The 15,333-nt window shown below is 41.2% G+C and overlaps 1 protein-coding gene and 1 long non-coding RNA gene across 2 annotated transcripts; one reads left to right on the top strand and one right to left on the bottom strand.

Moving 5' to 3' along the window:
• The first annotated feature begins 422 nt into the window (after nucleotides 1-422).
• Nucleotides 423-3,715, top strand: LOC106602249 (uncharacterized). The gene is made up of 2 exons (XM_014194768.3): nucleotides 423-1,322; nucleotides 1,639-3,715. Exons 1-2 carry the CDS (start codon nucleotides 1,025-1,027, stop codon nucleotides 2,709-2,711), a joined length of 1,371 nt encoding a protein of 456 aa, XP_014050243.1. The 5' UTR covers nucleotides 423-1,024; the 3' UTR covers nucleotides 2,712-3,715.
• Nucleotides 3,716-5,092: 1,377 nt separating this feature from the next.
• On the bottom strand, nucleotides 5,093-8,526 carry LOC106602159 (uncharacterized). Its single transcript, XR_006769723.2, has 4 exons — nucleotides 8,290-8,526; nucleotides 8,070-8,171; nucleotides 5,489-5,571; nucleotides 5,093-5,367 (listed from the first exon to the last, which is right to left on the bottom strand). It is a non-coding gene; the product is annotated as an uncharacterized LOC106602159 (long non-coding RNA).
• Between the last annotated feature and the right edge of the window lie 6,807 nt (nucleotides 8,527-15,333).

The following is a 15,333-nucleotide window of genomic DNA, read 5'->3' on the forward strand; positions in this document are numbered from 1 at the left end:
ACAGTTTAGCCAATGAGCTTCAGTCCCCCTGTCATTTGAGTGACAGCTAGCAAGATGCACACACAGCAAAGCGAGAGATCAATGACATGGTGACATATCTGCACATATGTGATGTAGTACGCAATTATCGGAACCACTTTTGGCTCGTGAGGGCAACTTTCAGAACTTCTTGCTAAAGTGTACAAAAGTACCAGATAATCCCTTTAATTCTATTGGTAAATATGTTTAACTATTTGTATAGTTTATAGCTTACAAATATAGTGAACTATATTTTCACCATAGATAGACGAAGTAAAGTAATTAGAGAAGTAATTCTCTACCCCACACATATGTATAATTTGGCGCAAACAAAAGGTTTCACTTGTTCTATTAACGCGTTTCTTAAAACGTTTCCTTACCATGAGCACGTTGATCACGCAGGGCCACCGTACAGCAGAAGGGTGACGTGCGATTGAAAACAATCGAATTTCCGGAATCCATCGTCGATTAGCATGTTTTTTTCGATTTCTTCAATTAAAACAAAGATCTGGAGACAACTACCCCATGTTCATGAAGTGATGTCAGCCTTTTGGAATAACGTTTTTAATCAATAGTACTGTATGTTGCAAAATATCCCATTATTGACTTGTAACAAGGCTAGTACCAGTGTCATGTTAGCTAGCTAGCTTTTCTTTTTTTACCAAGCCTGATACGACCCCATTTTTGTCTGATACCTTGTTTGTTACCAAGTCGAATTTTACGATGTGACCGTTTTATTGAACCTATGTTGCACTCTTCTGCGCTGGACGGTCTTCGCCACTTGGTTGCTAGCTAGCTGGAGGAGCTGTCACTCTTATTGGTTAGAGAAACATACGTGATAGACATGGCATATTTCTACCCACTTATTATGAATAATAGGGCTATCTGAAGAGATTCACTTTAGGATCACACACACACAGTCCTGACTTGCTCCCACAAGTACAGATGTTTGGGACAGATCCCACTGTGAATTGATCTGTGAAAAAGACACACACACACAAGCAGTATGTCAGAGAACCTAGTCCTCACCTTTCAGACCCAGCTTTCGGGAGTCATGGAGACGGTCCTAAAGTCAGCCATGTATGAGATCACCAGACTGGTGGAGGATGGCTTCCTGGAGGAAGTAAGACGTGGTCAACAGGAAGTGACACGGAGCCACCAGGAAGTGGAGTCTCTGCGGACCTTGCTGCAGCGGGCAGAGAGTCAGCTGAAGGATGTCAGTCAGAGGACCAGGTGTGGAGACTGTGGCAGGACAGATGTCTACAACGAGGAAACAAACGACAGACCTCCAGGAATACAGGACAGTAAGTGGGGGCTTCCTTTGAGTCACAAAATACTTTTAGGTATAACCAAGGGTTAAATGGTGAATGTGTAGGTATTGCAGCTGTTTCCAAAATTGGTTGCTTCTCCCTATGACAGTTTATAAATAGCTATGCTCATCTACCACTGTTCTTTCCCAGCCTAAGGTTGGCTCCCACAACCACAATATAACCGATTAGCCTATACCTTTTGAGACATACTTTGAGTTCAGGGGGTGTATGTTGTTGTCTCATTAGTAGTGCTTTCATGAGTTGCACACCGTAGCAAAACGTTTTGCACCTGTCTCACCTGTCTCCCCAGGTGTGCTTCTACTGAGCGGGTGTGACCTGAAGCTGGAGGAGGAGCCAGAGGTCAGGTGGAGAAGCTGTGGACAGGAAACAGTGGAGTCATCACAGGTACCAGCTAATCCAACTCCTCCCACTCCTCCAGCTCCCAGTCCTTCGCTGGTAGGCAGTGTTAAGGAGGAGGAAGGGGAGGAGGACATAGAACCATGGAGAATCAAGGTGGCCATACAGCCGTCTGCAGCTCACACCTACACAGAGGAGCAGCGGGACTCACACTCACTCGTTCAGAGTACAGGAGACTCTATTGGGTTTCCCTCTGTGGCCCCAGAGGCCCAACAGGTCACCCAGACACCCAGACTAGCAGGGCCATCTCAGAACCAGAGCAGAGGACCCAGCAATGACGGTGACAGAACGAGGAGTACAGCCTCACCGGTGTGGATAGGCCGTAGAATATTAGACACGGATACTGACGTTCACAGACAAGCTCAGTCGAACCTACGACTGGTAAGAGAGCCTCTGTTGTCCTCTGAATCGGCAGAGGCGAAGCAGCTAGCTAGAGATTTCGCTCCCCCAACCAATCCCAGCACAGCGGGGGCCTCTGTCTCCTCCTCATCATCAGGCTGTCATGTCTTCAGCTCTCTAAACTACAGGATTCCTTCCAAATATAAGCCCAGCGCTCAAACCCTGCCGCGCATGAGAGTATACAGGGATGCTGCCAAGCGGGGCGGCTACCCGATGTACAACAGGGGGACTGCCCAGGGAGGGCTCACCTCCTCCCAAACCCCAACCCAACAACAAGGGAACCACCAGCATCACCACCCTGGGAGGCTGGCCCTCCGCTGCCCAGTGTGTGGTAAGGTCTTCCCCCATCCCAGTAGCCTTAAGGCCCACCAGCAGACCCACACGGGGGAGAGGCCGTTCATCTGCGCCCTGTGTGGCCGGAGCTTCACTAAGTTAAGCAACCTGAAGGCCCACCGGCGCGTTCACACTGGGGAGAGACCTTACAGCTGCTCGGACTGCGGCAAACGCTTCACACAGAAGTGCAACCTTAAGAGGCACCAGAGGATTCACATGGAGAACGATATATGATGTGGGCGGGGAGGAGTGTGTGGGTGTGGGAAGGAATGTGGGTGTGGGCGGGGAGGAGTGTGTGGGTGTGGGAAGGAATGTGGGTGTGGGCGGGGAGGAGTGTGTGGGTGTGGGAAGGAATGTGGGTGTGGGCGGGGAGGAGTGTGTGGGTGTGGGAAGGAATGTGGGTGTGGGGCGAAGGAGTGTGTGTGTGGGAAGGAATGTGGGTGTGGGGCGGAGTGTATGGGTGGGGAGGAGTGGGTGTGGGGAGGAGTGTGTGCCAGGGGTGTTGGTTGTTAATTTGACCCATTTTATTGCATAAATAGTATATAGTTTGTTATTCCTTTATATCAATACTGTTGGTATGAAGTTAGACATGATGTAGGATAGATAAGCTGTGTGTTCCCCCATGGTGTTGTCTACAGTTTTTATAATAATGTATAGTCATTTACATTTCTATAAGTGAATTGAAGTTTCTCTAGACCTAGTTCTCAGATGAATGTTCTACCATAGATGGATAGTGTGGTAGCTAATAAACGCTTGTCTTTTAAAATCTGAGCACATGACAATGCTCTATCCATGTTCTTGTGAGTGTCCCAAATCAAATGTAGGCCTATACAACATGTAATCGAATATGTATACCCTATAAAATGTAACATAAAACATTTTACCTTGGTCAATGAACAATGGCTGCTGAGTGAATAAGGTCAATATTGCTTGTGAATGGAGATTGTTTTTGTATGCTGTTTGGGCGCGGCACAGTAGATTGAACTAAGTGGATTAAAAACAAAATACATCTTTATGAACAAAGATTTGTATGAGAACATACAGCATGGTTGTATTGTGAAATCAAAATCATAGCTGTGCACTGTTCGCATTGGAACTATAACATACAAGGGATGGATACGATAGTTTTATTTTATAAGTAAATGGGGTGACGGAAGAAATAGTTTTTGACTAAACTAGATATAGGCTTAGGATTTGTTTGTGGTTTGAAATCCAAATTAAAGCAGTCAAGCGTGTTATTTTGTGTCTGATTTCTGTCATTTATTTGATTCAGTACTGTGTCGGGAATATATTCTTCCCTGGTATAGTGGTGTAGTGGTATACTGGTATTCTACTTTTCTGGTCAAAAGTAGGGGATAGGGTGCTATTTCACTGACCAGGGCCCATAGGGCTCTGGTCAAAAGTAGTGCACTATATAGGTGATAGATAGGGCACCATTTTGGACTCATAAAAACTTTATAAACAGGCATTTAAAGAGACTACTACCTCTGGTCCTGCAAACAGACCTCTCCTGGACAATGCTGATTGTGTGGTTTGTGTCCACAGTATTACGTTAAAGGTAATCTCTTTTATTACTACTGGTAAATATAACATTGTTAATACGTTTTTAGTTGTGATGAGAAATGTACAGTGTAATGTATATCTCTTGGAAAAATAATGTACGTGTTCAAGAGTTTAGATGCTGCTGATGATTGACAGATCTTAAAACGCCTGGAAAGGTATTTGAAGTATCAACTAACCACATCATACGGTATGTTACAGCAATTTGTCAGTCGACGACACATTCGATGACGTGGCACGCAACCATTGGTTGTTGTGTCGCCTCGCCTTAGCTGTGAAACGGGACCTAAGATTTCTACTTGACTGTATATATAGATATCCTATGAAATTACTAGATGGGATCTGTCATTATACTGCAAAGTTCCATACTGGGGCCAAATGGCAGCCATCTTGGTCAGGGAGAAATCCAAAACCAGTCGAATTGAAATTAATGGCAGTGGAGGCATAGAGTAGGTGATGCTTTTTCTGCTTTTACTTTAGCAAGAAAATAAAAGTAAGGCATATCAGAAGTTGTGTAATGGAATTATAGTCAATCTAAAATATTGCAATATAATTATAAATACATTTAATACAGGTTTAATACCAATTTTCTGAATTTATAGCCTCCCAAATATATGTAAACAGACCATAAATGTATAAGATTTAGTTTTCTTGGAAAGCTGTGAGTGTTGTTATATGATACAATATCAGTACTTGTTGCATTTACAACTTGTCTAAGTCCTATCATCAACTGATTTCAGCCAGCGTCTTGCTGTGGATTGACTGTATTGTTTGAATGGAATGTTGGTATTTTGGCAGTTCATTTGAAAAATGTATGGAATCATTCCTCTAAAACTGGCTGGCTAGCTGTCCTGTAGGTTTTCACTCCAACCCTAATGTAGTACACGTGATTCTATTAATTAGCTGGTTGATAAACTGAATCAGTGTAGTTACAACTGGGGTTGAAACAAAAACTTACAGGAAGGAATAGCTCTCCAGGAACAGGGTTGGCCAGCCCTGGCATAGATAAATACAGGAGAATAACCATTACTCATATTGACCGCTAGAAGCTGCTATAAATCTGATAAAACTTTATTGTGACTGTATCACAAGCATAATATGGCGTGACAAGTTTAAGGTGTGTGTGTGTGTGTGTGTGTGTGTGTATGTTTGAGAGTACACAATGTTGTTATGGTATTGTTAAGAAAAAAACACCTCACAAATCCATTCCAATTTCAAGTCACACCTAAAGTAATTCCATGCGTGTAGAGGAATATTTTGTACACCTCCATACATCATAGCACAGTCCTTCTCTCCAGCGGCAGAATCAGGTTCTGACCACCACCAGAACCTACAGGGTAAACACCAGTCATACAGTTAGACTCTGTGGTAAAAACATAATCCTGAAAAATATTGATGTTTTCAACTTTAATTGTTCAGAGCATTTTTATAAGAGTAGTTATATATATTACGCTTTGGTCAGTGGTGTGCCGTCCACCCATTTCCAGGTTCCCTGTGTCTCTCTGTCAGACCGATCCAGATCCATCGATCAAATCTAGTGAGAAATACCTTTGTTGAGAAAGATATATAACACCAGTCAAAAGTTTGGGCACGTACTCATTCAAGGGTTTATTCTTTACGTTTACTATTTTCTACATTATAGAATAATAGTGAATACATCAAAACTATGAAATAACACATGGAATCATGTACTAACCAAAAAAAGTGTTAAAAAGTAGCCACCCTTTGCCTTGATGACAGCTTTGCACACTGTTGGCAAGAATCTCAAATATAAAATATATACACTACTGTTCAAAAGTTTGGGGTCACTTAGAAATGTCCTTGTTTTTGAAAGAAAAGCACATTTTTTGTCCATTAAAATAACATCAAATTGATCAGAAATACAGTGTAGACATTGTTAATGTTGTAAATGACTATCGTACCAGGAAACGGCAGATTGTTTATGGAATATCTACATAGGCATACAGAGGCCCATTATCAGCAACCATCACTCCTGTGTCCCAATGGCACGTTGGGCTAGCTAATCCAAGTTAATAATTTTAAAAGGCTAACTGATCATTAGAAAACCATTTTGCAATTATGTTAGCACAGCTGAAAAATGTTGTTGAATGGTTATGCATGCCCAAGTTTTCTGTTTTTATGTCTTATTTCTTGTTTGTTTCACAATAAAAAATATTTTGCATCTTGAAAGTGGTAGGCATGTCATGTAAATTAAATGATACAAACCCCCCAAAAATCAATTTTAATTCCAGGTTGTAAGGCAACAAAATAGGAAAAATGCCAAGGGGGTGAATACTTTCGCAAGCCACTGTGCTTGTCCTCTTGCTCAGTTGTGCACCGGGGCCTCCCACTCCTCTTTCTATTCTGGTTAGAGACAGTTTGCGCTGTTCTGTGAAGGGAGTAGTACACATCGTTGTACGAGATCTTCAGTATCTTACCAATTTCTCACATGGAATAGCGTTAATTTCTCAGAACAAGAATAGACTGACGAGTTTCAGAAGAAAGTTCTTTGTTTCTGACCATTTTGAGCCTGTAATTGAACCCACAAATGCTGATGCTCCAGATACTCAACTATTCTAAAGAAGGCCAGTTTTATTGCTTCTTTAATCAGGACCAGTTTTCAGCTGTGCTGACATAATTGCAAAAGGGGTTTCTAATGATCATTTAGCATTTTAAAATGATAAACTTGGATTAGCTAACACAACGTGCCATTGGAACACAGGAGTGATGGTTGCTGATAATGGGCCTTTGTACGCCTATGTAGATATTCCATAAAAAATTGTCAGTTTCCAGCTACAATAGTAATTTCCAATTAACAATGTCTATACTGTATTTCTGATCAATTTGATATTTTAATGGACAAAAAAAAACAAGGACATTTCTAAGTGACCCCAAACCTTTGAACGGTAGTGTATGTAAAACATAAAATAATAGCATTTAATGAAGATTGATCATATGCATCTCTCACACCTTCCCTCCCGCTTTCTCTCTCTCTGTATCACTGTCTGTTGCTCTCTCTCTCTCTCTCCATCTCTTACAACATTTTTAATTGCTTTATTGGCATGACAAAACAATGTACATACTGTCAAAGCATACATTGGAAATGGAATGATTCATTATCAATATTAACATCAATGACAATCAGTAGCAAAAATAACCAACGGTGGGGGGATGGGGCTGTATTTGAAATGGAAATCAGTAAAAGAAATAAACATACGTACAATGGACAATAGCGTTAACAATAACAACACAATGGCATAGAAGACAAGCGCAGGTTGGTTGGCCAGCAGTCTGCCTTCTGTTTAGCCAATGCTTGCAATGATGATGATGAAAAAATAATATTAAAATCGCTATTGACTGCCTGTCTGTTTCTTGCATGTTTGATATGCTCGGTAAACTACACATAGCTTGCCTAAATAGCTTCATATTATTCCCCTCCTGAAAAAATGAAATTGCTAGACAAACTGTTTGTGTCATACTTATGTTTGCAATGGCCTACTGTTCCAACAGACAAAGACCTACGTTTGTTCAAACTGTTGTGTACAAGCGGCAGTGGAGTCACCGAGCAGCAATTGAACACACACAGGTAGACTAGTGGATCCCGCATGCGCAGAAATCTCCATTTTTTTTAAGCAACATCAAGTTGGGTTCCAGAAAATACAGAACTGCAGTCACTCCATATTATTTATTGGTGTTTATTACATAAGGCAATATGACATTTTTTGTTTAAAAAAAGCAAACAGATCTGTTGTTGAGAATATTAGCAGCATACCCAGAGGCCAAAAAGGTGAACAGAAAAACACACATTATTTACACGGTGAAATTACAATGAATTTAATCAATATTCTACAAAGAAATAAATATCAACTCATTGACCAAAAAGCAAATTCTTAAGATTGTCTTTGTCTGTCTATAGGTTGGAAATGTGAACGTGGTCTAAAAACAGATAAAGCAATGGTTGCTTTCTAAACCATTTCATACTTGTTACCTAGAAATATTATTGATAAGCATAATTGTACTTGTCAAACTTACAGGAGACTGACAAGCCAATGATCCCAGCCAGTAGGAGAACACACAGCAGCCCCAGAGACACTGCAGCAACAAGGAAGGGTCTCTTCCATGAGCTATCAGAACCTGACCAGAGAACTTTCTATTAACTACAGTAATATGAACTGTCTGAATATAGCATAAGGGATAAAAGGATGGAACGTACGTGTGTGTGTGTGTGTGTGTGTGTACGCGCGCCCCTTACCTGAGTAACCAGGTTGTGGTGTCCTTCTTGGGTTCACTTCATTCCCAGTCTGGTAGTAAGTAGACATATCTGGAGTTTCATACATTGACTCTTCAAAGACATAGTTATGGTTGTCAACTCCAAACGGTTCCCCGAAAACATCTTCATTGGTATAAACAATGTCCCCAGACATCTCCATGGTTACCACTGTCTCTGTAAGCCGTTTGTGACGATGGACAGGGAACTATCATACCAGGAAGATCCATAGAGGGAAAATGGAAAACAAAGGCTAGCTGTTGACATTAATATCATACGTAACAGCCGCAAGCAAATTCAGGGCGTTTCCAGAACTCCTTTAACAAACAGATTCTTGTTGGATAGGACAGTCAATGAAGACGTCAAATGGATACATGGTCGTGGAAACAGATCAGACACGGAGTTAAACATATTACACGTTTATTACAAGACTATAAAATAGTTATTACAAGTTGCATCGACTCACATGTGGATAAGCATGAAAGGCTGTATACAAACTCCTAAATTCAGGAGCTTAATTAAAGGGATTCTTCACCCAAATGACTAAACTACACATTGGTTTCCTTACCCTGTGAGCAGTCTATGACAAGGTATGACAGCAATCTATGCTTTGGTTTCCAATTGCTAACCAGTTGCTAACGTTTTTGCATTTGTGGCACAAATCCCATTCAAGTCATGGTCAAACATTAGCATTTGGAAACAGTGCCAGGGATAATGATCCAAAGCATGGATGGCTGTCATACCTTATCCATAGACTGCTTAAAGGGTAAGGAAACCAATATGTTATTTTGCAATTTGAGTGAACTATCCCTTTAATGCACCTAGTTGCAGGTTTTTATTTAGGTTAGGTACACAATGGATAGATTCAGTGGATAGATATCACACATCAGTTAGTTTAGTTGAACACAGCAAACAGTGAACCAGGCCCACAGGCAAATACAATATAACTACAGAAAGTAAAGCTCAATGGTCAAATATTAGCCTTCGCCTTCAAATGCACAGACAGATTATAATACATCTAAACAATTCAATAACCGCTTGTGCATTCTACTTTGTTGGCCTCCAAGCTGTCACACCAAGGAAACAAACAACAATAGTCTTTACTTTACTCTTAGTTTATCAAAATGCTTATCAACAATTCACTAAAAACTCAACCGTTCCAGTTGGCAGCTTGGAGTCCAGCAGCAGCCTCTTCCTGATCCGGCTTGTGTCCAGAGCACACCATGTGCTCTTCTTTAATAGAAAGGTGGAACAAGTCTGTGTAACGCTTGATGTAGTGGGTGTGGAGTCAGGCGCAGGAAACAAGAGCGTTTGCTATCGTGCTTTAATAAATGCGCTGTCAAAGAGAGTATACACCCAAAAATAACAACAGGGTGTAATCAAAAATTCAAGGACCCAAAAACACGTTCCACTTACACAAAACACAGTGAAAGACAGAAATAAGCCCGCACACAGAACAGGTGGGGAAACGGGCTTAAATACCCAACTAATCACTAATGGAACACAGGTGAAACCAATAAAGACAAAACCAACAGAAAAGGGAAAAAGGGATCGGTGGCAGCTAGTAGGCCGGTGACGACGACCGCCGAGCGCCACCCGAACCGGGAGAGGAGTCACCCTCGGCAGGAGTCGTGACAGTCTGCTTAATCACTTCCTTAACCTGAAAGTAACCAGATAAAGGGAATCTATCCAGGAGCTTATTCAATGCAATAGCAACACAGGGCTATCTTCACCCTGTTGCACTCCCCCTTTCCTTTCAGCTTCCTGCAGATTTGTTTACTCTGTACATCAACATGTTCAGGAGCTCCAGGACTACAAACATGGGTCATTATAATGTCCATACAATAGATTTTACACTTCACGCTTGCTCCAAGTGGATATCGAGAGTTGGGTCGGCTTAACCAGTGAGGATGCAATGGTGACAGACACCACCAGGGCTCTCGTCTCTCTTAATGAATCTGATTGGTCGAGGAGTTTTTGAGTGACAGCTGGTTGAACCACTGAAAAGATCTTGGATCATCTTTTGGGACCCATATAGGAGATCAATAACCAAATATAAGCATTTGATATTGTGTTCATACTGTATGTAACTCGACAACAAAGACTGACTGTCAAAGATAATAAAGTAACTTGATTGGTGATACAGTAAACTCCTGATCCAGTGTACTGTATGTAATGATGGTTCGGTACTGTTGAGAAGCACTAAATCGAAGCATGCAAATATCTGTAGCAAGTAAGAAGAATATACTTGAGTGACATCACTGCCAATCTTCTCAACTTGAACTGTTAGAGCCTTATTTCTGCACAAACCTCCTTCAAAATAGTCGACAGGTCTACCATCTCTTCTGTCTGTTACTACGGTGGGGGTCCAAAAATACTGACAGCCTTGATAAAGATGAGCAATATATTGTATGTATGCTCAGAAAATTGCAAAATTATATCATTTCATACTAATACAATTGCTCAGAGAAAGATATCTGTAAATAGCCCATCCAACTACCTACCTCATCCCCATATTGTTTTTATTGACTTTTTTGCTCTTTTGCACACCAGTATTTCTACTTGCACATCATCATCTGCACATCTATCACTCCAGTGTTAATTTGCTAAATTGTAATTACTTCGCTACTATGGCCTATTTACTGCCTTACCTCCTTACTTCATTTGCACACACTGTATATATACTTTTCTATTGTGTTATTAACTGTATGTTTGTTTATTCCATGTGTAACTCTGTGTTGTTGTTTGTGTCACACTGCTTTGCTTTATCTTGGCCAGGTCACAGTTGTAAATGAGAACTTGTTCTCAACTGGCCTACCTGGTTAGATAAAGGTGAACAAAATATATATATATTTTGTTTAACAAGTAATGTTTCTTTTTCTCAAAAAAGTAAGGGTCAAAATTATTGACACCCCTAAAGATTCTAATCAATAAAGTAGTCCAAAGTATTTTTGACTACTTTATAGTATTTGGTACCATATTCTTAGCATGCAATGACTACATCAAGCTTGTGACTCTACGAACTTGTTGGATGCATTTTCAGTTAGTTTAGGTTGTGTTTTAGACTAGACTGTGCCCATTAGAAATTAATGGTAAATAACGTATTGTGTCATTTTGGAGTCACTTTTATTGCAAACAAGAATAAAATATGTTTCTAAATACTTCTACATTCATGTGGGTGCTACCATGATTACGGATAATCCGGATAATGAACTAATGCTGAGTGATAATGTTTCAGAGGGTCAAAGGTCATACCCTCACCGTGTAGACATCTCAGGTCTCATTGCTCTCCTTTAATCCATATTAAACAGGTATCTTTTTAATCCTTTTAAATCTGTAGCTTTTAGTAATAAAGCCTAGTGTGAAATAATATGGTAGGTTGATACAGTTGATGTTGCAGAAGATGTCCTTTTACGGCTCTCTCTTTTCCTGCTTTAAGAAGATGGACAAGGCTACAAGGTTGCACTGCTGGTTACAACCAAGCTGTCATGTGCAGTTACCACACAAGGACAGAGAAAGTGTAGAATAATTCAATGCATACATATCAGTAAATCACAATACATAATGGTGCTACTGTGAATCACAATATAATACTGCAATATGGTTCAATTCATATATTCTTGATGAGTTTTGATTCCGTTTTTCTCTGCTCTGTTTAATTTACTTAACAAATAAGGAACACAGAAAAATGGAACCAACATTTGGCGAGCTAGCCAGGAGGGAGGGAGTGCAATGCTACTGGACGGTACCTGAACCCCCTTCTCTGATTGGCTTTTTTAGGAAAACGCTATGTCTGGCGCAAACCCAACACCTCTCATCACCCAGAGAACACCATCATGTTTTTCATTAGCAGGGACTGGGAAACTGGTCAGAATTTGAAGGAATGATGGATGGCGCTAAATACATGGAAATTCTTGAGCGATACCTGTTTCAGTCTTCTAGAGATTTGAGACTGGGATGGAGGTTCACCTTCCAGCAGGACAATGACCCTAGCGATCAACAGTTACAACCGATAAGTGGCATAAAATAAACAATATACAGACACATCAAATCAAATCAAAGTTTATTTGCCACGTGCGCCGAATACAACAGGTGTAGACCTTACAGTGAAATGCTTACTTACAGGCTCTAACTAAGAGTACAAAAAAAGTATTAGGTGAACAATAGGTAAGTAAAGAAATAAAAACAACAGTTAACAGAAAGTGAAAAATAACAGTAGCGATGCTATATAGAGTAGCGAGGCTATAACAGTAGCGAGGCTACATACAGGCACCGGTTAGACGGGCTGATTGAGGTAGTATGTAAATGTAGATATGGTTAAAGTGACTATGCATATATGATGAACAGAGAGTAGCAGTAGCGTAAAAGAGGGGTTGGCATGTGGTAGGTGGTGGGACACAATGCGGATAGCCCGGTCAGCCAATGTGCGGAGGCACTGGTTGGTCGGGCCAATTGAGGTAGTATGTACATGAATGTATAGTTAAAGTGACTATGCATATATGAAAAACAGAGTAGCAGCAGCGTAAAAAGAGGGTTTGGGGGGGGGGGGGGGGGGGGCACACAATGCAAATAGACCAGGTAGCCATTTGATTACCTGTTCAAGAGTCTTATGGCTTGGGGGTAAAAACTGTTGCGAAGCCTTTTGTCCTAGACTTGGCACTCTGGTACCGCTTGCCATGCGGTAGTAGAGAGAACAGTCTATGACTAGGGTGGCTGGGGTCTTTGACCATTTTTAGGGCCTTCCTCTGACACCGCCTGGTGTAGAGGTCCTGGATGGCAGGCAGCTTTGCCCCAGTGATGTACTGGGCCGTACGCACTACGCTCTGAAGTGCCTTGCGGTCGGAGGCTGAGCAATTGCCGTACCAGGCAGTGATGCAACCAGTTAGGATGCTCTCGATGTTGCAGCTGTAGAACCTTTTGAGGATCTGAGGATCCATGCCAAATCTTTTTGGAAAAAAAGTTTGGAACCATTTCCCTGTTTGACCGCTAGGTTTAATGGGTTATTATGACACCTCCATTGTAGGGCTATATATCTGAGAGATAAGAAAGATCAGGAAACATAATTATTATTATTTATATATATTTAATTTTTGGTACTAAACAGTCTCCATATATTCTGTAGCTTAGGCCGAGGCCAGGATTCAGCACTGCTGAATGGACAGCGCCTCTGGGCAGTTTAACTCTGTTGTGCTACACGGACAGCACCTCTGTTTAGACTATAATTCTTCCAGTTTTTGGACAGGCCAGGAGACGATATGTGGGCACAGATTGTACAAAACTCTCTCGCAAACGCTTTCTCTGACCTTGGGAGATAGAGGCACACACTTTGAGACTCTCCAGCCCCATCAGAGGTTACCCCAGGTTATAAACTGTCTGTTCACGCCACCACCCCTGACCACTCTGTTTGGTTACTAGGGGCGGTTGCTAAGAGGGTGGACGCCTGATGGCACCTTCTGAGAGGGCAAGCAAGTTGACAAACCTCCTGGCTGCACCAACAGAGAGGGTGTCACCGGTGGACCTCTCCCTCATGAACCTTGCTCAACCTTACTGTGGACTTTGCCGAGTCAGGGATCTTCTGCTAGAACTTATGCCCAGTGTGTATAACTATGTAACTACATTTCTATATCCACCTTCGATGTTTATGTCTTTTTGTCAAGTCCTGGTGTAGTATATCATGTTGCATAGTCCATTTATCCAGTCCTGTGTGCTTCAGCCAGGGAGTACAGCCTTGGTCCATTGTTTGCTAAGGCCTTAAGATGGCCGCCGTGTTTGTGTTATGCAACCCAAGATGGCTGCCCCCATGGCCGTACTGTTGTTTACATGCTAGCTTAGCATCGGTAGCTTAGCATGCTACTTCTAGATACTATTGTTTACACTACTGTGCTGTATGTTATGCTATCCCTACTAACCAATGCTATTAGCTGTACTGTGTACAGTAACCCATAGCCTTTGACATATTAGCCTAGTATTCTAACAGCTGATGCCTATGCTAGTCTGCCTGGTTCCTATTGTGTGTTAGGTTAGCCTAGCCCCCTGTACATAGTGTGTTTACAAACTGTACTATGCTTAGCCTGTTAGGCCTTTGCTAATTACTTAGTGCTACATGTTTACGCCATTACCTTCCATTTTCTACATTCCTGCTATTTGCTACCATAGCACTGTGTTGCTATAGCCTTACTGCTATATAACACATTGTAATACCCTATCCTGTCCTACTCTCTGTATTGAGCCTTTTGAACTCTTTTGACTTATCACATATGCTGCTGTTACTGTTTATGATCTATCCTGTTGCCTAGTCACTTTATCCCTACCTATATGTACATATCTACCTCAATTACCTCATATCCCCCAACTCATTGTGTATTTATTCTGGTAGTATTGTTTTTCTATTATTTCTCTATTTTTCTCTCTGCATTGTTTGGAAGGGCCCCTAAGTAAGCGTTTCACTGTTAGTCTACACCTGTTGTTTACAAAGCATGTGACAAATAAAATTTTTTTTTTTTATTTGATTTGTGTATTTCTCTCTCTGTTCTTGAAACAACTATCACTTAGACTTTCACTAGTCCACTTCCTGGCTGATGTGTGTGTGTGTGTCTTTAGTGTAGTAATAAACGTGTGAACTGTGTATCTGTCTCTATTGATCCAGTATCCCTACGCATATGGTACTGGAACTGACCCTGTATATAGTATGCTTACTTACTTTGTGTTCTTTCTTCTTCTTTTTATATCTTGTGTGTTTTTGTTCTACCTTGTTATTTTTAGTATTACATTGTTATTGATTACTGCATTGCTGGGGTTAGAGCTTGAAAGAAAGGCATTTTAATGTACTTGTGCATGTGACATTAAAAACGTGAAACTACTGGTCATTTCCGTCCTCTAACCGGGACGCTGGGACAGTTGCACCTACAATCTAAACCAGCACCTTTATCAGAGACCACCACATGGTGACACTCTTTTTCACCGTTTGTTTCACACACACTGACTACATTTTACAAGTTCGTATAGGCTAATTAACAGTTATTCTCATGT

This window comes from Salmo salar, chromosome 04 (genome assembly GCF_965601325.2).
Source record: "Salmo salar chromosome 04, fSalSal1, whole genome shotgun sequence".
Classification (NCBI taxonomy): Eukaryota; Metazoa; Chordata; class Actinopteri; order Salmoniformes; family Salmonidae; genus Salmo; species Salmo salar.